At 41.8% G+C, this 23,111-nt stretch overlaps 1 protein-coding gene across 1 annotated transcript in view; it reads right to left on the bottom strand.

Annotated features, from left to right (window-relative positions):
• Positions 1–23,111, bottom strand: part of LOC311080818 (E3 ubiquitin-protein ligase rnf213-alpha-like) — a gene marked incomplete at its 5' end in the record, with an annotated part of 139,669 nt that overhangs the window by 35,828 nt on the left and 80,730 nt on the right. The window contains 8 exons of the mRNA XM_084110972.1: positions 1,878–1,988; positions 2,395–2,517; positions 2,601–2,797; positions 6,409–6,616; positions 21,339–21,450; positions 21,537–21,642; positions 21,719–21,885; positions 22,878–23,060. Of these exons, the coding sequence (XP_083967098.1) occupies positions 1,878–1,988; positions 2,395–2,517; positions 2,601–2,797; positions 6,409–6,616; positions 21,339–21,450; positions 21,537–21,642; positions 21,719–21,885; positions 22,878–23,060 (1,207 nt within the window). The remainder of the gene's footprint in view (positions 1–1,877; positions 1,989–2,394; positions 2,518–2,600; positions 2,798–6,408; positions 6,617–21,338; positions 21,451–21,536; positions 21,643–21,718; positions 21,886–22,877; positions 23,061–23,111) is intronic.

The following is a 23,111-nucleotide window of genomic DNA, read 5'->3' as shown; positions in this document are numbered from 1 at the left end:
CATTCTTACATCCAACAACAAAACGCCTCAATCGCTTAGGAGACATTCTTGTATACAGCGGCTCAAGCGTCGAAACAATGGCGGACTCTGTGTCCAGCACACTCAGGGTGGGTCTATGGCTCAAACTGAAATGTCAATCAACCGTCGTGGGATTGGCCTGTGCAACTCTACGTCACATTGCGCCGAATCTGAGAACAGCTCATTCTGAGACGGTGCTTATGATTTATTGAGATTGTAAAAAAAACACTGGGTGGATTTTTATCATTCTAGGGTGGTTTTGCTCACACACTGCCAACACACATTTATGTTCAAACACCATGTAAAAGTGAATTTTGCATAATAGGTGCCCTTTAAGTCAGGGCTGTTCATCTCAGCTGGAGGGACAGGCTCTAGTGCATCCTTATCCTTGCATCCCAATCTCTGTGCGCAGGCTGAACTTGGGAGGATTCCTGGCAAACTGAATTGCATAGCCGAGTCAAATTGTCTGAATGAGCCAGCGGGATGGATTGGGAAGTGGTAGCCAGGCTCCCAGGCTTCGTGCGAGTGGCACCAAAGGGACAACCGACATTCTCGTGGAGGTGCAGTGAGATGGAGCGCTGCACTTAACAGTGCACTCGACGCAACGCAAAACACAGCTGAATGCACCATAGAGTCTCCAGAAAAAGAGATTCTCCTCTTTGGTGATTGGAAGAGTGATGGCTGTGCACAACCACTCTGCACCGAAGTATAAACCTGAATGAGTAAGGCAGACCAGCCAGCGTATATACCCGTATGTCTGGGGGAGTGGCTTGGCATGAAAATCTCACTCACCAATTCTCATTGGCCACTTTTCTACTACTCAGTGTTGATTGGGGTGACCAAGTGAGACCCCTAATGTCAGTACTGACATAATATCAAATGTGACTGACACTTTTTCTGTTTAATCTGATTGATCATGTTTGAAGTTCTGCCTAACAACCGTGCTGACTAGTAAATAACACCAGGTTGTAAATATTTGGTCTTTGAGATTTTTCCTTATGCAGCTGCTCTAACAGACTATTTGTGAAGATGAAAGGAGTACCCTAGGATAATGTTAAATTGGTAGGTAGATGTTAACTATGTTTACAGACTGCCAGAGAGACTCATCATGAAGATAAAAGCCCATAGCAGTGTTACATTGGTAGGTAGACATTCAAATATGTATCTTTTTCTTAACCAGCTTATACTGTTTATTCTAATGTTATTTGTAAAAGCTGTAAATACATTTGGGTTAATGTTTCTGTAAGAATATCGGAGCGAACACTCGATTTCCAAGTCAAGCTGTGTAAACTGGAATATACGTATATTTTATTGAAATTCAGCTATGAAATGTAAGGGATCAAATCAATAAAAATGTAAAAGGATCTTAAAAAAATAAACTCCAGACATTCATTTCTAACAATCTTCAGGAAACCTGCAGAGCGTCAGGTGCTACACACAGCCATGAACAACATAGGGTCTGACAAACTACATTTTAGTCCACTTCCCATTATTCTGGTGTTTAGGAATAGACCTAATAATATACATCCTGCTTTCTCCTTATTACCTTATTACCTCACTGTAATTCTAATCATCCAACAGGCATTCTGTGAGCCCAGAGTTCATCTTTGTAATAAATGCTCGTTAGAATGGGGAGAAAGTTTTGAGTTATAAAAGTTACACTATGTTTTTATAGTACATGAACCTCTTTTATTTGAAAATATCAAGAACATTCTCTATTTGACATGACCACTTTAAACATGACACTTTAATTAAGAAGCTTGACGTAAACATTCATTCATACTGTTCTTACAAAATCATATAGCAGTAGATTTCTAAAGCAGTAAATGCCTTGTTGTGTAGAATGTTTGTGTTTTTACCTCAGGTTTAGGGTGCAAGTTGGGGTTTTCATTTCTGTACAGGGAGGTGACTTCTCTGAACAAAGCCATTAGCAGATAAACAGCTTTCTTCATGGGTGTGCAGTTGCAATCCTTCAAACAAAGATTTTTTTTTTGCAAGATCAGCACTGATAAAGCAATGAGGAAGAGTGAGGAAGAGAAATGCCAAACATCTGATTGCATTTTTAAGCATAGTATTACAGTGTCCACATAGTCCACACAGTGTCCTCTGTTCCAAAACCCAGTGAACTGCCTTGCTACTGTCTAAAGCGGCATCCAAACCCAACTGTAACTTCACAAGTGATGGAACAAAAACTCATTGGCATACAGATGCATTCTAGCCCATGTAGCTCTCTATGTATGTTTTTGAACACAGTGTGTGTGTGTGTGTGTGTGTGTGTGTGTGTGTGTGTGTGTGTGTGTGTGTGTGTGTGTGTGCGTGCGTGCGTGCGTGCGTGCGTGCGTGCGTGTGTGTGTGTGTGAATAAGTATATCAATACCTCAATGGCTTTCTGTATTCCATTCATGTTGCAATCTAGCATGGCTTTGGCTACTGCATCTCTAATAGTTTTGTAGTCCGGTCCACATGCTAGATAGTGGTCAATCTGGCTGTAATCTTGATTCTGAGAGAAACCAGTTTAGCAGTTAAAGCACAAATACTTGCGACTCGTGTCAGCATTATGAAGTTAATTCAACTAAAACCCACCGACTCGAGAATCTCCTGTGGAAACAGCCACCTGAACTCTTCCTGTGGCAGAAGTTTCTGGACATATTCAACCCCCTGAAGACTGCAGATCTTTCTGATGAGGTAAACCCTGTACCAGTCGTTCCTGCTCCGGCAGCACAGATCAATCACACTGCTCAAAAATGCTGGGATAACAGATGAAGGATCATCCTGTACACCTAAAATAAGAAAAAACATTATCAATATTAAGGGAATACCTTCAAACATTATTCATCAATTCTCAGTTTCAGTTAATACAAAGTGTTCTAGCCTTTCATGGCAAGTAGGGATAGGCTCAAGTTCTCGAGTACTCATAAGTGACGTTTGATTGGTTATTGAGGCATTTGGGGCAGTTCCTGAGATCTAATTTCTTAGTGTTAGACAGAACGCCTTCCAGACTGGCGAAATAAAGTGAAACTGGATTTGAAAGCCTGGAATCACTTTGTTCATGAATTGCAGTTAAAGGCACAATATGTAACTTTTTTGCTTTAAAATTAGCAAAAATCACTATATCTATGTTATATATTTTTTTTAGTTGTGTACTTACATTATCCCGACTGTTTCCAACAACTTTCAAACCAGGAGAAATTTTAATTTAATTTTTAGACATGGCACGTTTCTTTATTTCCGGTTTGTCGCAGTCAATGGCGTCATATCCGCGTTGTCCCTGGTTTCCGCCTATGGTTTCCGCTCGTACTGCCATGGCAACCAGAGCTATGAGCAGAGCCCTCTGATTAACCAAAGCGACAGACGCAGACAACTGTGGAGTTCGCAATGTCTATTTGCACGCTGTTGTTGTTTCGTTCAAACATTACGGACCATGGCAAGCAGACTTTGGATAAAAAAGGAGAACTAAAACGAGAATCAATATCAGCGCGGTGTTTTCGAGATGCCTAGAGCTCCCATAGACAGTATATAAACGAGAGCTCCACGTCCGAGACTTCGACCGCTCCTACATGTACTTTATTAAACAGGTGAGCATTTACATAAAACTAATCAATGTTATATAGTTCAACAATGATAAAATGTTAGAATATGATCTGTATGTTATTCTAATGTTGATCTAGTTTACTGCTAGTCTCATACAGACAGACTAACACATACATTTCAACACATTTAAATGCAGTTTAGTGTGCTAGTGTAGGCTAATGTTAGACCAATGAAACAGCGCTGCATTACCTCACAAGTTTAATTTGTCTAATAAACTGATCTGTGAGTAGTAATTCTGCGTGTAGTTCGGTAGAATGAAATGTCCATATTCCTTTTATATCCGCGGGACTCGCGTCGCGTGTGGAGCTGATAGCTGTCTCTTAGCAATCCCGAACTGCTTCATATCACAGTCATGATAAAAACATCGATGTATTCAGTCAACCATAAACATTATTAGATCGGTCGGCTTGACGTTGACGACAACATCCATAATTCTTAGCATGTGTTGCGTCATCAAACTACGCCTTTGTTATTGTAAAGAGGTTAGCGACCCCTAGTGGAGAAAAATTCCATACTGTGGCTTTAAGTGCAAGATATGAAGCACCAATCTATCACATACATAGCCTAGCATTATAATGAGAACACGATTGTCAGGACTCGGGTTTGATCTGTTTTCTTCCTCTTTTGTGTTTGTGTCTGTCTTTTCCATCTTTTCCAAATGCATTTGCGCACAGCTGTTCGTGTTTCGTAATCAATGCATCTGCTCATTTGTGCTCACCTGTCTCCCTTTATTGCTTGATTTCTCAGCTACATTTATGATTTCTTTCCCTTTGTTCTCTGCCAGTATGTTCTGTACCTTTTGCTGGTCACTGGACGTTTTTTTTCCTTGTTTAGTAGTTTTATTTGGTTTTATTTTCTTTTATCTAACATATTTTTCTCTGCCCGGTTGTGTTGCAGTTCCCTGTTCCTCTCCAGCATTCACTGGTCTTGGACTATTCTATCACTGCTGATCATTAGGACTGTTACTGGTACTGGAGTTTGGAATTCCCTGGGTTACCATTTGCCTTTCTGGACTGATTTCTGCTGTGAACTACTGCCTGTTTCTGATTGTGAGTTGGGATGTCCCTGTTGGTTCTGTTTGCTCCTCGCCTAATTATCCTGCTTATCTGATACTGATTCTCGCCTCACGATTGGGATTTGATTATCCTGGACTCTGATCCCTGCCTGCCTGACTATTTTCTTTGCTGCTGTTTATCTGTTCAGGAGCCATGCAGCTTCAACTGTATTACTGTTTCAATAAACTGAAATTAAGCATTCTTTTGCTTCCTCAATCTCACACTAATTGGAATAGAATGTTGGGTAACACTTTATTCTACGGTGTCCGTGTTACAGAGTAATTACTTAATTAATTACTTAGTAGTAGATGTTGTAATAACATGTAACAAAATGTAATTAACATGTAACTAAGTTATGGAACAGCCTGTACTTACAGATTGTAATTACGCACATGTAATAGGCAGCTACTGTTACACATATGTAATAAGCCGAGTTGGTTACATGCGTGTTACAGACTTGGTACAGTGTAATTATATAAGAAAGTAATTAGTACTACACAATGTAACACAAGTACTTAGGCTACTAAGTTTGGGAAAAGCCTGCAGTTACACATGGTAATTTTGTACGTTCTGTAGCATTACACATTATGTAACATAAAATAAAGTGTATCAAGATTGTACTTAAGTGCACTTCATGTGTATCTGCATACCTTATCCATCTTAATTAACCCACTAGTTTACAGCTTAAATACATGCAGTATCTTCTTAATTACATTAAAATTACAGAATGTTACACAGGTATAAGCTACGTAAAATAAAGTGTATCAAGATTGTACTTAAGTGTACTTGTGTATACATACCTTATCCATCTGTGCCTTAGTTTGATTTAAACTCACTAGTTCACAGCTTAAATACATGCAGTAGCTTCCTAATTACATCAAAATTACATAATATTACACAGGGATAAGCTAAGTAAAATAAAGTGCATCAAGATTGTACTTAAGTGTACTTCATGTGTATCTATAAACCTTATCCATCTCGGCTTATTACATATGTGTAACAGTAGCAGCCTATTACATGTGCGTAATTACAATCTGTAAGTACAGGCTGTTCCATAACTTAGTTACATGTTAATTACATTTTGTTACATGTTATTACAACGTCTACTGCTAAGTAATTAAGTAATTACTCTGTAACACGGACACCGTAAAATAAAGTGTTACCGAATGTTGTAAATTCTCTGTGCTGTAGTTTTTCAGAGCACTATTAAAGAGCACGTCCACAACATCAGACTAGCGCGGTCAAGTTCATGTACGTATTTGTGTCTTTTTGTGCAGATGCAAGTTGTAAAATTACTTTATGTTGTCTATATCTGATTAATATCAAATAAGATGCGTTTGGTTGAGTTTAATAACTACCTAGCAAAACAGTAAAGTATATATTTTTTTGTGTGAATCCGTACTTGAATCCGTGGCGGAAGTAGTCCCACACACAGACACTCTGTAGTTTTTATTTATTTTTATTTACTCGCTTGTGCCATCAAGCTGTTGTATAAACGCAATATCACACTCATGATATTTCCAAATCACAGCTATAGAACACAGCTATAAATCACAGGTATAGAACCATATCGCATGGATACTTGGTGATATTATTCATCCAATGGCAATTTCAGCTCTGCTCATCTAATAAGCATTTATTTATTTACTAATATAAATATTTCAAGAAATCATGGTCTTAAATCATGTCAGGCACTTTTTTACCCGTAATGCCAAGCTAGTAAAAATGAGTACTAAAGCATTTACCAGCACTGGTCCCTCTGTTGACTAGCAGGTCAGCGGCCACATCCAGGCCCAGTCGAACCCTGGCCACCCGCTGCAGGTGCTCTATAGACGCGGTGTGTGAAGACACAGAGTCAGAGCCAGCGATCTCCCACAGAAAGTGTGTTTCCTCCTGCAAACAGGCCTGCTGCTCCGCCACTAAGTGCCACTGTGTCCGATCATACATCGAGTCCTGCAGACACAGTAGAAACTTACTGTACTTTTAACCAAACTTTAAATATATACAGTACCATATATGTGTTCATATATTCAATACTCATTCTTAAGAAATAAAAAATGTAGTCCCACTTTATGGGTATTAGTGGCCCTAATACCTGTGAACTTACATGATAACTAGATGTGTACATAGTATGTAACTACAGTGCAAGTACACATTGGTACATAGTATCTACAGCTGTAATATTTGTGTAACTACACATATGTAACAACCCACAGAATGGTATGTGTAAGTACAAATGTGTAACAGGACATTGGTAACAACACTTTTTTCACTTCAGTAAGTACACGTGTAACAGGAATTATGTACCTACATTGTGTAACAACAATTTGTATTTACACAAGTTGTTCCACTTCCACATGCAGTATTAAATACTGCAGTTACCAGTTTGGATATAAATGTATTTAATTTCCAACCATGTCAGTACGTTAAAAGCAGATTTACTTTCACAGTGGCAGAGTTTTTCTGTTTTTATTTTAGGCAGTCTAAAGGACCTTGTGCTGTTCTAGTGCTGCAGGTACACTGAAGTTTTACTTCAGAATCTGTTGCACTGTTGAGTGCAATGTGTATTAATAAACATTGTTTAGCTTTACTGCTTTTTTTTCTCTTTTTGCAGTCATCTATACTTTATTTACTGAGAAGTGATCAAGGTTTAATACTTGGGCAATTCACCCATGCAATTGTTAAACTACTTTTAAGTGGACAGTTCCTGTGGAATTAACATGTAACATTTCACAATTTAAGTGGGAAGTTCCTATGAAATTATCATGTAACAACACTGATGGTACACAACAATTACCTCAACAATTACACTTTATATTAAGTAGACAGTTCCTGAGGAGTTGCCATGTAAGTACACCAGTATCACAAGGTGGAACTTTTGTTGTAATTCAACATTAGTCCCACCAGTCATAAATACTTGGTATGCACATAGGAATCATCATGTTCCCTTTCATGTCGGTGTGATGGTCTGTTGTCTGGCCTGTTCCCTTGTGTCTGGTTTGTTCTGTGTTGCAGGGGGCGTGGTTTCTGCTTGTCAGTGAGATTGGGGACACCTGGGCCCAGGTGTTTCACGCCTTCATAAACCTACCACTCTCCTTGTTCCAGTGGAGCCCTTCTCTCCCGTGCATTTGTTGTTTTGTTCATGCAACACGCAACAGTATACGTTCCATTCATCCAAACATGCACTTCATTTTACTGACATACTGATTTTCACACTTCATGGTTATGTTATGTTATGTTAGTTGTTGTATCAGTGTTTTTGTTTAGTTAATAAATGTCATTTTTTGTGGTTTAAAACTGCGTCCTTCTATTTTTGTCATGGCTTTAGAGCCGGGTCATGACAAAATGGGGGCTCGTCTTTTGGTTTTGATCCATTATATCGCTTAATTGTTATTTTATTAAGTTTTGGAGTGGATGTATTAATTCTGCTTTTGTTTTGCGATGTTGGGTCAGTATTTTGTGAATGGCGTGTCGTCATAGGTGACGTCAGCGGATGTGGAGATTCCTTGCTTCGATCAGGTGTTGGAATCCGGAGGCGGCAAGGTGGCTTTGTTTGAAGCGGACGCAGTTTTGAAGATTTTTGTGCGGTGATTTAGGCTTTTTTTCGACTTTGGTGCGCAAGAATTCAGGTAAGTAAGTGTATGACTGTGTTACTGAGTATTCATTGTTTGCAATCGGTGTCCCTGTTAGGTGTAGCGGCGTTGCTCTTTTGGGTTTCGCTGGGCTGGGTTTTGTAGTGTTGTGGTGAAGGCGGCTAGAGCAGTTGTCTCGGGCGCACATCCGTGGTCTGGGGCGAGTCGCCAGTTTCTGGTTGCTTTTCCTGTCCATCGGGCTTTGGTGCTTAATTGCCCACCGCCGGTAACTGCATGAAGAGCTAGGTTTTAGTTTAGGTAGGTAGTTTTTGGGGCCGAGTTAGCTAGAGGGACATGCTTTGCTTTTAGATCTTGGCCGTTGTGTGCTTTGAGTCATACACTTGCTGAGCTGTTTTGCGCATTTTGATAATAATGTCGATTGTGGAGGAATTTATTGCTTTTCCGTCGAATGAGGCGTTTGAGCAATGTACAAAGGAGCAGTTACTGCAGTTAGCAGAATACTATCAAGTTGAGGTTAGTAGTAGTTTTAAAAAATAAAAAATAAAAGGCAGTATAAAGAGTAAATTGGTTGAACAGAAAATTTTGGTGGAAGAAAAACTGGCTGCTTCGTCTTTTGCGCATGTATCAATGGAGGGATTGAGTTTTGCAGAGAGGAAAGAACTTTTTATGTTGCAAATAGAATATGATAAATATAAAGTTAATGCTGCAATTGAGAAAGATTTGGCTGTGGAAAAGTTGCGTCAGCAAACTGAGCAAACGCGCTTGGATTTTGAACATCAACTCGAGATGATTCGTGAGGGTAAAATTACATCTCGACCTGGAGTGCATCCTGAGTTGGTGGTAGATCCCCAGCAGCATAGTCTTGATTTTGATGTGTTGGGAAATTTGCGATTGGTGCCGAAGTTTTCGGAGAGTGATCCAGATTCTTTTTTTCTGCTATTTGAAAGGGTAGCAGATGCGCGTAACTGGCCGGCCGCAGCTCGTGCTTTGATGCTTCAGTGCGTGTTAACTGGTAAAGCTCAAGAGGCCTATTCAGCAATAACCACGGCAGATAGTCAAGATTATGTAAAGGTGAAAGCTGCTGTGTTGAAGGTTTATGAACGCGTTCCAGAATATTACAGACAAAGATTTAGATCTTGGAAAAAAGGTCCAAAGCAGAGCCATCTAGAATTTGTGCGGGATTTAACGACTTACTTTTCACGTTGGTGTGCGTCTGCTGAGGTTACTGATTTTGTGAGTTTATGTGAACTCGTTATATTGGAACAGTTTAAAGACTCAGTTCCTGAATGTGTTGCCACATATATCAGTGAGCAAAAGGCAAAAACTGCGGCTGAAGCAGCTGCGCTGGCTGATGATTTTGTGTTGATACATAAACATGCATTTGTTGAACACAGGGTTCCAACGAATTATATAGGTACTGGGATGAGTACAATGCTGGATGTTTCGTCTCGTACAAATAGAGTTTTTCAGTCCGACGGTGGTGGTGGTTCACGTGAAGTGGATAAACGTTGCAACTATTGTCATAAACGCGGTCATTGGGAGGCTGACTGCTATATGCTTAAGTCTCATAAGACAAAATTTGTTCCAGGTTCTCATGTGAAAGGGGCAGGCTTGGCTGCGCCTGGGAATCTGACCACCGGAGATTCGGGTTACACTGTAAAGAGCTCATGTTCAGCTGCTATGAAATCATATTTGCCGTTTGTTAGAAGGGGTTATGTGAATATGGTTGGCAGTGAGGTAAAAGTGCCGGTGAATATTTTGAGGGACACAGCATTTGATTCTTTTATTCAGGCAGGCGTGCTACCTTTATCCAAAGAGTCTGAAGTTGGCAGTTTTATTCCAGTTCGGGGAATGGGCTTGAATGTTTTGTCTGTGCCATTACATAGAGTGGTTATTGATTGTGATTTGTTTCAGGGCGAAGCCGCGCTTGCTGTGCGCCCAGCGTTGCCAATTGAGGGAGTCTCTCTGATTCTCGGTAACAATCTGGCAGGTGCTCGGGTTTGGCCTGACGTTGTTCCGCCCATTGTTGTCGAGTCGGTGCCGCGGTTGAGGCAAGATCCTGATGAATGCCAACGGGATTTTCCTGAGGCATTTGCAGCCTGCGCTGTAACCCGTGCTATGGCGCGTATCAACACTGATCATGAACCTGTTTTTCACACTGGTAAGTGTTTAAAGAAGTTGTCATTGCCTTTGGCCGATTACCCTGTATCTATGTCCCATAGTGAGTTGGTGGTGGAACAGCAATCAGATCCTTCACTGACAGGGTTGTATGACCAGGTCAGGCCTGACGGGGAGATCGAAGATAGCGCCTGTGGATATTTTCTGCAGAATTCTCTGTTGGTGAGAAAATGGACTTCGCACAGGGGTAACGTGGTTGGGGACCCTATCTTCCAGCTTGTTCTACCAGCTAAGCTTAGGCAGTCTGTGTTAAAAATTGCACACAATGAGTCGGGACACTCGGGTGTAAAGAAGACATATGATCGTTTGTTGAGACATTTTTTTTGGCCTTGTTTAAAAAGAGATGTTTCTTTCTATATTAAAACGTGTCATACGTGTCAGCTGACGGACAAGCCTAATCAAGTTTTGAAACCTGCCCCACTGTATCCCATTCCTGTTGTTAGTCAGCCGTTCGAGCATTTGATTATCGACTGTGTTGGCCCTTTACCACGAGCAAAGTCTGGTGCTGTCTATTAGGGGTGTGACGAGATCTCGTGTTACGAGATCTCGCGAGATTAAAACGCGACGAGATTTCTCGTCGAGTGAAATTTTGTATCGTGAGTTAAAAAAAAAAAAAAATAAAAAAAAAACTTTGTCTCGTGAGTTGTTGTGATGTCAGCGTGAGGGTGAAATTTGTATTGAAGATGCCCCTGCCACTTTTAAATCATTTGTGTGCCGGGCCAATCACACACACACTCTGCACACACACACACACTCACTGTCCCTCGCTCACTCACTCACTCGCGCGCACATACACACACACACGCTCACTCGCGCGTGCACACACGCACACTCACTGTAACCGCACTCTCACTCACTCTCGCTCACACTCAACCCGTCGTGGAGGACCGTTAAAATTAAACATGCTAGTCTTTCTGTTGTGAAGCATCACAGACGCGTTGTCGCCCACTATGACACACTATACGAAATGAAACGATCGAATCTTGCGTCCCGACGCCCGTTGTACTTTACGAGTCTCCACGAAACGGATCGTGCCAAAATAGTGTAATCTGAACCAGGCAGGTAATAAACATTTGACCTATCACGCAAAGAACCTATTAAAGCACTAAGACATGGGAACAGTATAGCTAACATTCACATATCACAAGTCATATCGACATCGCAATATTAAACAATGTTATCGCACATCGCAGCTTTTCCTCATATCGTGCAGCCCTGCCCAAAGGTCTCAACTGCTGCCAGAAATCGTCGACATGCTTATATTCTTGAAAAAGAACATGACCATATCTTAGGCTTATCTTAGTTAATTTATCTCTTTTTCATGCTTGAAGAAAAAAATTGTTTCTGTTTGAACTTGTAGTTTTGAGAGAGCAGTACTTTGATTATGGATACACACTTACTGTTTGCATTTAAAGTGTTATTTCAGTTATTTATATTTATTTTATTTATACTGTTTTATTTTTTTATGTTCGATTTGTGGAAAGGAGTTAGATTTCTCATGTGAAATCGTACAGGGAGAAGTAGAGTTTATAGCAAAACATTTTGCAGTGTTTGCATGTCCTTTACTGCATAGAATTCATTAAAATAGAAGTAAAATAACATTCATTACAAGTTGATTTCAAAATGCACATAAATTGTTTTGCATTTTGTGATTTTCAGTTGAATAAAAGACTATTTTCCATTCATATATTTCATCATTGAGGATTTCTTAAAATTGTGTAAAAATCTCGTCTTGTCTCGTTCTCGTGAACCCAATCTCGTGTCTCGTCTCGTCTCGTGGAGTAAGCGTCTCGTCACACCCCTACTGTCTATTTATTAACGGTGATGTGTCAGAGCACCCGCTATCCAGCTGCATATCCGTTGCGTACGATTTCAGCTAAGTCAGTAGTCCGTGCTCTTTCTCAGTTCATTTAAATTTTTGGCATTCCAAAAATAATTCAATCTGACCGAGGGTCAAACTTCTGTTCTCATGTGTTTGCGCAAGTTTTAAAACAACTTCGAGTTCGACACAATCAAGCCTCGGCTTATCATGCACAGAGTCAGGGGGCGTTGGAACGCTTTCATCAGTCATTGAAATCACTTCTCCGTTCATACTGCACTGAGCTGGGTAGGGATTGGGAAGAGGGGTTACCATGGTTAATGCTGTCGGCCAGAGAGGTAACGCAAGAAAGTCTTGGGTTTAGCCCAAATGAACTTGTATTTGCCCATACTGTTCGTGGTCCGTTGGCTGCACTGGCTGACTGTTGGAGGGAGGCAGAGCCTCCTAAGAACTTAATTGACTTTGTGAATGGTTTTCGCCATCGTCTGTATACTGCAGGCAACCTGGCTAAAGAGAAGTTGACTTCAACACAGGTGAAAATGAAGTCCTGGTATGATAGGAATACAGAGCGGAGGGTTTTTAGTCCAGGTGACCAGGTGCTCGCTTTGTTCCCTATTATCCAGTCGCCATTTCAAGCCAAGTTTGCAGGACCTTATATGGTGGTGAAACAAGTGACAGAGCAAAATTATGTGATTGCTACACCGGATCGCAGGAAAACCACACAGCTTTGTCATGTAAATTTGTTAAAACCCTATTATTCCCGCACGCCCCAGCCGTCGCTGTGTTGCGCCCCATCAGGTGTGGAAGGGTCTAGGTCAGGTTGTGTGTCTGAGGAGGTCACGTTGGGGGATTCTATTCCTGGGGAACAGGATTATGACTGCGGTATGCCAGAGCAACAACTGTGGATTGGGCGTTTTAAGAACTCTGAGGCCCTAGCTAATATGGAAAAGTCGTTGGCTCATTTGCCTGCGCAACGTTCAACAGAGTTAGCAGATCTTATACATAGTTTTCCATGTCTTTTTTCTGACACTCCTGGTCGTACACCTCTGGTTGAACACGATATTGACATTGGAGATGCAAAGCCAATTAGACAAAGGTTCTATCGTGTGAATGCTGAAAAACTTAAATGTTTAGATGCTGAAGTCACATACATGTTGGAAAATGGTATAGCAGAACCCAGCTCTTCCAGTTGGGCTTCTCCATGTTTGCTTGTTCCCAAGGCAGATGGTACCCTGCGCTTTTGCTCTGACTTTCGCAAAGTAAATGCTGTCACTAAGCCAGATTCTTTTCCAAGAATGGATGACTGCATTGACCAAGTGGGCTCTGCAAAATTTGTGAGTAAACTTGATTTATTGAAAGGATACTGGCAAGTTCCTTTGTCCAATCGTGCACGTGAGATTGCTGCTTTTGTTACACCAAGAGGCTTGTATTCTTATTCTGTGATGCCATTTGGGCTTCGGAATGCGCCTGCCACGTTCCAACGTCTCATGAATCATGTTATTGGTGATATGCAGGGCTGTGCAGTGTACTTGGATGATGTAGTACTATATTCAGACACCTGGGACGTCCATCTTCAGCGTATGAGGGAGCTTTTTATTCGTTTGGCAGAGGCAAGGCTCACAGTCAACCTCTCCAAGTGTGAGTTTGCGAGGGCGACAGTGACCTACCTTGGTCGAGTTGTGGGACAGGGGCATGTGCGTCCCGTTGGTGGGGGGCGGCAGTGGCTCAGTGGTTCATGTAGATTGTCTACAAACCGAAAGGTTGGTGGTTCAATCCCCGGTTCCACTTGACCAAGTGTCGAGGTGTCCATGAGCAAGACACCTAACCCCAGCTGCTCCCGACGAGCTGGATGGCGCCTTGCATGGCTGACACCGCCGTCGGTGTATGAATGAGTGAGTGAATGGGTGAATGTGAGGCAATGTAAAGCGCTTTGGTGGCCATAGGTCTGTGAAAGCGCTATATAAATGCAGTCCATTTACCATTTACCATTTGGTGCAAAGGTTGAAGCGATTGAGCGGTTTCCAGCACCAACTACTAAAAAAGAGCTAATGCGTTTCCTCGGCCTTGTGGGTTACTACAGAAGCTTTTGTAGGAACTTCTCTACTGTTGTGACACCTCTCACTAATTTGCTTAGAGAGAAAGAAAAGTTTGTGTGGTCTCCGGTGTGTCAAAGCGCCTTTTTGCAGGTTAAAACACTCCTTTGTACTGCTCCTGTCCTGGCGGCGCCACGTTTTGATCATCCTTTCAAGTTGTATGTGGATGCCAGTCAGGTCGGTGCTGGGGGTGTTTTGATGCAGGAGGATGACCGTGGTATTGACAAGCCTGTGAGTTTCTTCTCAAGAAAGTTCAACTCTTGTCAGCTTAATTACTCAGTGGTTGAGAAGGAAACCCTGGCTTTGATAATGGCGTTAAGACATTTTGATGTTTATGTTGGTGGTAGTGCTCCTGTTGTGGTCTTCACCGACCACAATCCTTTAATTTTTCTTAATTCGTTACAGTGTCCGAACCAGAGATTAATTAGGTGGTCCCTGTTCCTGCAATCGTATTGCCTGGATGTTCGTTACATTAAGGGGACTGACAACGTGGTGGTCCTTCGGATGAGACGTTAAACCGAGGTCCTGACTCTCTGTGGTCATTAAAAATCCCAGGATGTCCTTCGAAAAAGAGTAGGGGTGTAACCCCGGCATCCTGGCCAAAATTGCCCCATGGCCTCCTAATCATCCTCATATACTGATTGGCTTCATCACTGTCTCCTCTCCACCAATAAGCTGGTGTGTGGTGGGCGTTCTGGCGCAATATGGCTGCCGTCGCATCATCCAAGTGGATGCTGCACATTGGTGGTGGTTGAGGAGATCCCCCCTTCTATGTAAAGCGCTTTGAGGTCTCAGAAAAAGCGCTATATAAATGTAACAAATTATTTCTATTATTATTATAACTCATCTTTGTATTTCGCTTCGGAGCTGAGCTGATTCATGTTCTGTTCCAGCAGTCTTACTTCTAAAAAAGAGACAACTTTTCGAGTGTTCTTTTTGGAAGAAGCCCCTACCTTTGTGTTGCGTGTCACGGCGTGTTACAGCAGGATCACCTCAGAAGAAAAAAAAAAAAAAACAGCTCTGAGCGTGGCGGTTCGGTTGAGTGCCTCAGCGGATTGCACTGTTTCCCGCTGTTGGCCGCGGACATCCCCCTGTGCGCTTCAGCACTAGAGAGAGCAAATTTTCCTAAAAGAGCTTACACGAGTGTGACATTCCACTCATGAGTTTCTGGATGCGGTCGTTCCCTGTTCTCATGTGATGGCCACGATCACTGTCTCATATGCCTGGGCTTAAGCATGCTGAAACTGCGTTCGTGGGTGATTCATGTTTTCTCAGTAGAACATGACCACGTCGGCACGTTGTTCGTCTTCCCTTTTTTGCAAGGGCTTGAGTGTTCAACGTGTCGTGTGCCATCGAGCTGCTGGTGTGCGGGTTGTCACGGCAACTCAGCGCGTCGTGCGGCACTCTAGATGCGCGTTTGAGACTCGAGTGCCTCACATGAGGTGGAGTCCGTTTGCCTATTCCCTGATCTAGTTCCTCTTCTGGTGGCCAACAGAAAAGGGCTACTTCGGCTAATAGCACTGGTGATCTGAGGATTACAGTGAGCGTTCCCCAACGAGACCACCTCCTCGGGCCCCTCACTCCTCTAGCGCATCGCAAGCATGTTGAGACTGTGTTCATGGGTGATACATGTCCTCTCAGGAGAACATGGCTACGGGCTACGTCAAACTCGACGGCACACGGTACGCTGAACGCTCATGCCTGTAGTTTACGGATGGGATTGCTAGTCCTTCTCATGGGGGACCTAGCGTTTAATTCGGGGCTCCAGTTGAGGACAGATGTCGACCGCTACATCGGAGAGAGGGCTGTTATGCTGAGCTTCCCATTAGAGTGGTGTGTGTCATGCTGAGTCAGATTCAGACTTGACAGCCATGCTTTCCCGGGCTGCTCTGGGGGTAGTAACTAAAACTGAGTAAATCGCCTTGCCCGCCTCCGTGCTGTTTTCCCGTATGTGCATGAAGAACTTTGGCAGTATGGAAGCATATTGGCGCCAATATGGCAAGCCAAACATGCCTAAATCTGCAGAATTTTTTTTTTCTATCTCACTACCCTCGGTGGTGGGGTGGCAGTGCTACGCGCAGGCCGCCTCTACCCTGCATGTGATGGCCACCCTGAAACTATCTAAGGCCAAAACCCTCATAATGCAGGAGGGTAGTTCTGAGCCGGGGTTGAGCTGCGCATGTTGACTGAGATTAATTCAAAGCGTTGGCCCTTGGCCAGAAGATGTCCACCCTGGTGTTACACAAATGTTACAGCTGTAGATACAATGTACCAATGTGTACTTACACTGTAGTAACATACCATGTACACATCTGGTTACCAAGTTCAAAGGTATTAAGGCCCCTTAATATAAAGTGGGACCAAAAATTGAAAACAAAACATTTTCCTAATTGGTAAATATTTTACACCACCGCATCCCACGCTTTACACCACCGTATCCCACGCTTAACACCACCGCATCCCAAGCTCTACACCACTGCATCCCACGCTTTACACCACTGCATCCCACGCTTTACACCACCGCATCCCACGCTTTACACCACCACATCCCACGCTTAACACCACCGCATCCCAAGCTCTACACCACTGCATCCCACGCTTTACACCACTGCATCCCACGCTTTACACCACCGCATCCCAAGCTCTACACCACCGCGTCCCGCGTTTTACTCCACTGCATCCCGTGCTTTACATCACTCCATTCCATGCTTTACACCACTGCATCCCACGCTTTACACCACTGCTTTACACCACTGCATCCCACTCTTTACACCACTGCATCCCACTCTTTACTCTACCGCATCCCAAGCTCTACACCACTGCATCCCATGCTTTACACCACTGCATCCCACGCTTTACACCACTGCATCCCACACTTTACACCACTGCATCCCCCGCTTCACACCACTGCATGCCGCGCTTTACACCACTGCATCCTGCGTTTTACTCCACTGCATCCCACGCTTTACACCACTGCATCCCACACTTTACACCACTGCATCCAACGCTTTACTACACTGCATCCCACGCTTTACACCACTGCATCCCACGCTTTACACCACTGCATCCCACACTTTACACCACTGCATCCAACGCTTTACTACACTGCATCCCACGCTTTACACCACTGCATCCCACGCTTTACACCACTGCATCCCACACTTTACACCACTGCATCCCCCGCTTCACACCACTGCATGCCGCGCTTTACACCACTGCATCCCACGCTTTACATCACTGCATCCCACGCTTTACACCACTGCATCCCACACTTTACACCACTGCATCCCACGCTTTACTACACTGCATCCCACGCTTTACACCACTGCATCCCACGCTTTACACCACTGCATCCCACACTTTACACCACTGCATCCCCCGCTTCACACCACTGCATGCCGCGCTTTGCACCACTGCATCCCGCGTTTTACTCCACTGCATCCCACGCTTTACATCACTGCATCCCACGCTTTACTCTACTGCATCCCAAGCTCTACACCACTGCATCCCACGCTTTACTCCACTGCAGGAGTAAATAGGTCTGTAGCTACTGACTCTGCAGAAAGTTGCTGACTTCTGTGCACTGTGCGCCTCAGCATGTGCTGACCCCTCTCTGTGATTTTACATGGCCTACCACTTCGTGGCTGAGTTGCTGTTGTTGCCAATTGAATCCACTTTGTTATAATACCACTAACAGTTGACCGTGGAATATTTAGTAGTGATGAAATTTCACAAATTAAAATGCACAGGTGGCAACCTATCACAGTACCATGCTTGAGTTCACTGACCTCCTGAGAGCGACCCATTCTCTCACAGATGTTTGTAGAAGCATCTGCATGCCTAGGTGCTTGATTTGTACAACTGTGGCGATGGAAGTGATTGGAACACCTGCATTAAATAATTTGAAGGTGTGTCCCAATGCTTTTGGCAATATAGTATTTTCAAAGATCAAGATCAAGAAAGGCACAATATGTACGATTTTTGTATTCAAATATCCAAAAACCACTTGCACAGTGTTATACTTTTCATGTCATGTTTCATGGGACTTTTTCATTATGACATTTCGGAGTTTACACGCAGCACCGACATACTTAATCAAATTCTATGACAAGTGTCCGAACTACCATGACATGTAGGGGAATACATGTGACGCAGATATTATAAAACCATTTGAATAAAACACAAATTCTTTCTTTATTATATCAGTAGCTAAGGACTTGAGTTGTTTTTAAAATAATCACGAGTCCTTTTTGTCGAGTCCGTATCAAGTCGGAAGTCTATTAAAATGCGACTCGAGTCCAAGTCTCTACCTTGAGTGCCCATCTCTGCTTCATACCACATTCGTGTACATGAATGCATTCACTCATCCATAAACTATATTTCCCCATAAATATTAGATCCATAAGCATGACGACAAGTTCCATGATTCCACGCTCATTCACTTAGGCGTTATCAATCTACACCTTTGTTATTGTTTTGAATAGGTCAGCGACCCTTAGTGGTGAAAAACTACATATTGTGCCTTTAATGGATACAATTATAGTACTACAGGGGGACTACAAAAGTCCTGCCTCTCACTGCTAAACCTCAGTCTGAAACAACGTGGGAATGTCACATAGAGAGGGTAAAAGCAATACGTGGTCTTAGGGATGCTTTGCCTTAAGTGCCAGAGGACTGTAGTGACCCTAAAATGAAAAGTGAAGCCAAGTCGCTGGCAAATGAAAGGTACAGCTTTGAATTTATTATGTCTATAGTCATATGGTATGATATTCTGTTTGCCGTGAACACTGTCAGTAAGACACTCCATTAGAGGGACATGCAGCAGCTCTAAGCATGTCCAAATCTCAGGATCTAAATGCAGTGGACTTCTTTCACAAGTTGAAGATACTTAAAGAGAGATCATTCTAAAGAGAACAACTAGAGCACTTCAGAAGGATTGAAGGAACTTTCCCCAATTGTGAAATTGCACTCAGGATCCTATTGACCATCCCAGTAATGGTGGCATCAGAAAAGCAATTTTTTTAGAATCTGAAACCAATTCAAATTTGAGCACCTCTTAGTCACAGGACAGACTATAAGGACTCTTCCTTGACAAGGATTATGACCTCTTTAATTGTAATGACACATCTTAAAAATTATCTAAAATCTGAATAAAATATAGCATATAAACCTGAATTTATCAATTGCAACATACTGTCAGTCATACTTAAAGTTATACAAGTTCGTAGAGAGCTTTATTCAGTCAATTTTAAATTCTAATTTTGGCAGCCTCTAAAATGGGTCAAAACACTTTTTGCTAAATTTTCTACAAAATGAAAAACAAATGAGATCGCACAGTTTATCTTTCGGATGCATGTGAAAGTTGCGTCTGTTAATATAGTGGTTTGTTTTTGTTTCCACAAAGGCAGATGACCTTGCACATCAAGTTTGCACAGGGCCTTGCACAAAAGTTATACCATCAAAACTACTTCATAATTGTAAACTACTAAAACTAACTGTAAATTACTAAAACCAAACTGTAAACAAGAATGTAAAATTTCCTGACGAAAATGTGAGTGGTGCTTGTAATGGAAAAACTCAACTGTCAGTTGCTAGGGTGTTCTGAGTAGTTGCTATGCAGTTTCTAGGGTGTTCTAGGCTGTTACTACGGTATTGCTAAGCGGTTTGTAGTTGTCACAGATGGTCAGCTATGGAGTTTTTATAGATTTCTTAACATGTTATTAGCATGTAGATATTCACTGCTAGCATGTGTAGCATGTTGGAAGTCTTGTTTGCTTGCATGAGTCAAAAGATCCAACCCCCATCTCTATACAATGTTCTGATGTAGAGATATAGGTCTTGCTAAACGGTTGTTAGGGTACTCAGAGTTGGTTGCTAGGGAGTGGCTTGGCAGCTGCCAGTGATGATACACCAAAGGCTGCTCGTCAATATGAATGATATAAACCAACCTGCTCCTGCCGATCGACTGTCCTGCACAGTTCATCTCCAACCCTAATCAAACACACCTGCCTTTAATTTTCAAGTGATCCTGAAGACGTTAATTGTGTTTGATTAGGGTTGGAGATGAACTGTGAGAGATGTTTTTTGGGGGGGGATGTAAAATTTTTTATTGCATCACAATAAGTGTATTGTGATTGTCAAAACATTTTAGTAACTAAACTGATTTTTATTAGGCTTAGTGACAACATGTTACAATGTTTAGCCTAGGCTACATGGTACAATTTCTGGTTTTCAATTCAATTCAATTATTGTTATTTGATTTAATATTGAAGCCATTAATTTTTGCTGTAAACATACAGAGAGATATATAATGCGTTTTTTATTGTAATAACAACTTTATTTAATGATATAAGTAAAAATATAATAAATATGTAATATAGTACACATATTTAGCAAAATACTCTCTATAGCTCTTTTTTTCTAGCCAACTAACCTGCTATAGCCTATATTATGGTCATCAAATGGCTTTCCTGAGGTAAATGTTATGTGACATAATTGTTCTCCAGCTGTTTTATTGACCCCTTTTTTTGATTGATTGGTCGATATTATGTATGAGGAATATACATTTCGGTAAGTTGTACTGTATCTTTCAACATTGTTCATTCGTGTTTATTTACTAGCTAGAGATGATCGGTTCACCTGCCGCTAGGGATCTGTCGTGTCCACTGATCTATATAATGTCATTCTATATAGATCAGTGGTCGCGTCACATTTACAAGCGCCAAAACGGTATTTATTGTTTGAATTTCGTAATAAAAGTGACAGAATCTGAGAGCTGAGATTTTTTTTTATATCATAACTAACCTGCTCTGTCTAGTCTGTCGGTCTCCGTGTCCTCTTTTGCTTCGCGATTTTTCTGTGCGTGAGAAAATGGATGTGTGTCGTGAGAGCGTGTGAAAAGTGTCAATTGCGTGTGTCTCACGGTGAATGCGTGAGAGTTGGCAGCTCTGCATCACTAAATATGGGAAGTGAACGTGAGTTGATATACACACCTCCAAACAGTTTATGTACAAGGAATAAAGCTCAGTTTTATCAGTCTCCTCGATGTTGCTTTGATCAACTTCTGTCAGATGCTGCTGAAGATAGTGCTTCACATCATCAAAGCTGAAAGAGGATTAGACAACAAAACTATTATATCCATAACTGTGTAAGAAGAGTGTGCTGTGAGCTGTTAGAAGCCCTGCACTCACCTGTACTTTAGCAGGAGTTTCAGCACCACTGAACGCACCACTGGATTTTTATCCACAGAGTCATCGAAGGGAGAAAGAGCCTTGGTCAGGAACCTGCGGTCTTGCCCTGAGAGCACGAGGAACAGCGTTCTGATCATTTATTCATTTATTTCTCCACACATACACATTACTACCAGACGTACCTCTGATCTGAGGGAGCGAGCAGGCGTCGACCATCAGAAGAGACAGCAGGTGGAGTATGATGTCTCCGCTGGGAGGAGTGTTGTCCTTGAAGCACACGCTGGACACCACATCAATGAAGAACGCATTACATCGCATTCTGAACAATGCGTTTTGATTGATGAGACCCCTAATGACCAAAACAAGCACACAACCTTTTAGACTGACAGAGAGAGATACAGGCAAACAGAAATATAAAGAACAACCTTACAAAAAATAAGTATAATTCAAGTTAATTTGATTAAGCATACTTAGATAAAGTTCAAGTATATGTTTAAGTATACTTTATGTAGTAAGTGTACTAATATCAACCTACTAGTAGTATACTTGTAAGTGTACTGTTTAAATACTACTTGGGACTAAATTAGTCCACTTTTTAGAGTATAAAATTATGCTCTTAAGTATACTTTAAGATTACCAGTAGTACTAAGTTTTTCATTTGTACTGCAACTATACTACAAATGAACTTATAGGTATAGCCTACTAATAGTTTACTAGTCAAATACTTGTAGCACATTTTTTTAGTTTATGAAAGTAGACTATGAAGTACAGGCTACTCTCAGTAAACAACTAGTTTAGTAGTTTATACTTCAAGCATACTTTTAAGTTTTCTTTAAGTGAACATAACATCCTACTTTTTTTGTACACTACTGTGTTACTATTTTATATATTTTTTGTACTTGAAATATACAATTAACTGTACTTTAACGCTTTAAATTAAAAAAAAATCATTTTATTAAAAAAAAGGCAACATTTTAAATACATTTTTTTGTCAAAGACTATGTCTGGATCGGATTCAGAACGATGATCAAAACATAGATGGAGTAAATGGAGTCCATCAACACCCCTAAAGCTTCACAGTCCTGGGTCGACATTTCATTCAGTATCATTAGGCAGTTTTGTTTTTTTTCATATGTTTTTAGGCATATTTATATGCTGTTTAATGTTTGATGATCGCGTTATTTCACATTTGCATAAGCAAACTTCTATCACTTGTTTCTGCTTCCTGTTTTCATCAGGAGATTCTGTACTCTTTCAGAAGATGTGTATTGGGTGTAATAGCGCCCCACTTGAATAAACTTCTCTGGGCAACTATTCAGCCCAGACAATTAGTAAATTTACCGTATTGTCTCAGAGGCCTTGAGCTCAAAGTCATCAGGCACTTCTTGTTTACACAGAGGGCAGTACATCTGACCGGGCATCAGCCACTGCTTGATGCAGCTCAGGCAATAGATGTGGTCACACGGCAGACTCAGAGGGTCCTGAGGGTCTCCAATGCACACTGGACAAAGTTGAGTGCCAAACCTGGGGAAAAATCACCACAATCCTATAATACTATCCGCTCACTAAACCCTT

The sequence above is a fragment of the Abramis brama genome (genome assembly GCF_963993115.1).
Source record: "Abramis brama genome assembly, chromosome: 1".
Taxonomy (NCBI): domain Eukaryota; kingdom Metazoa; phylum Chordata; class Actinopteri; order Cypriniformes; family Leuciscidae; genus Abramis; species Abramis brama.
Note: the sequence above shows the minus strand (reverse complement) of the source record. Positions and strands in the feature narration are given on the sequence as shown.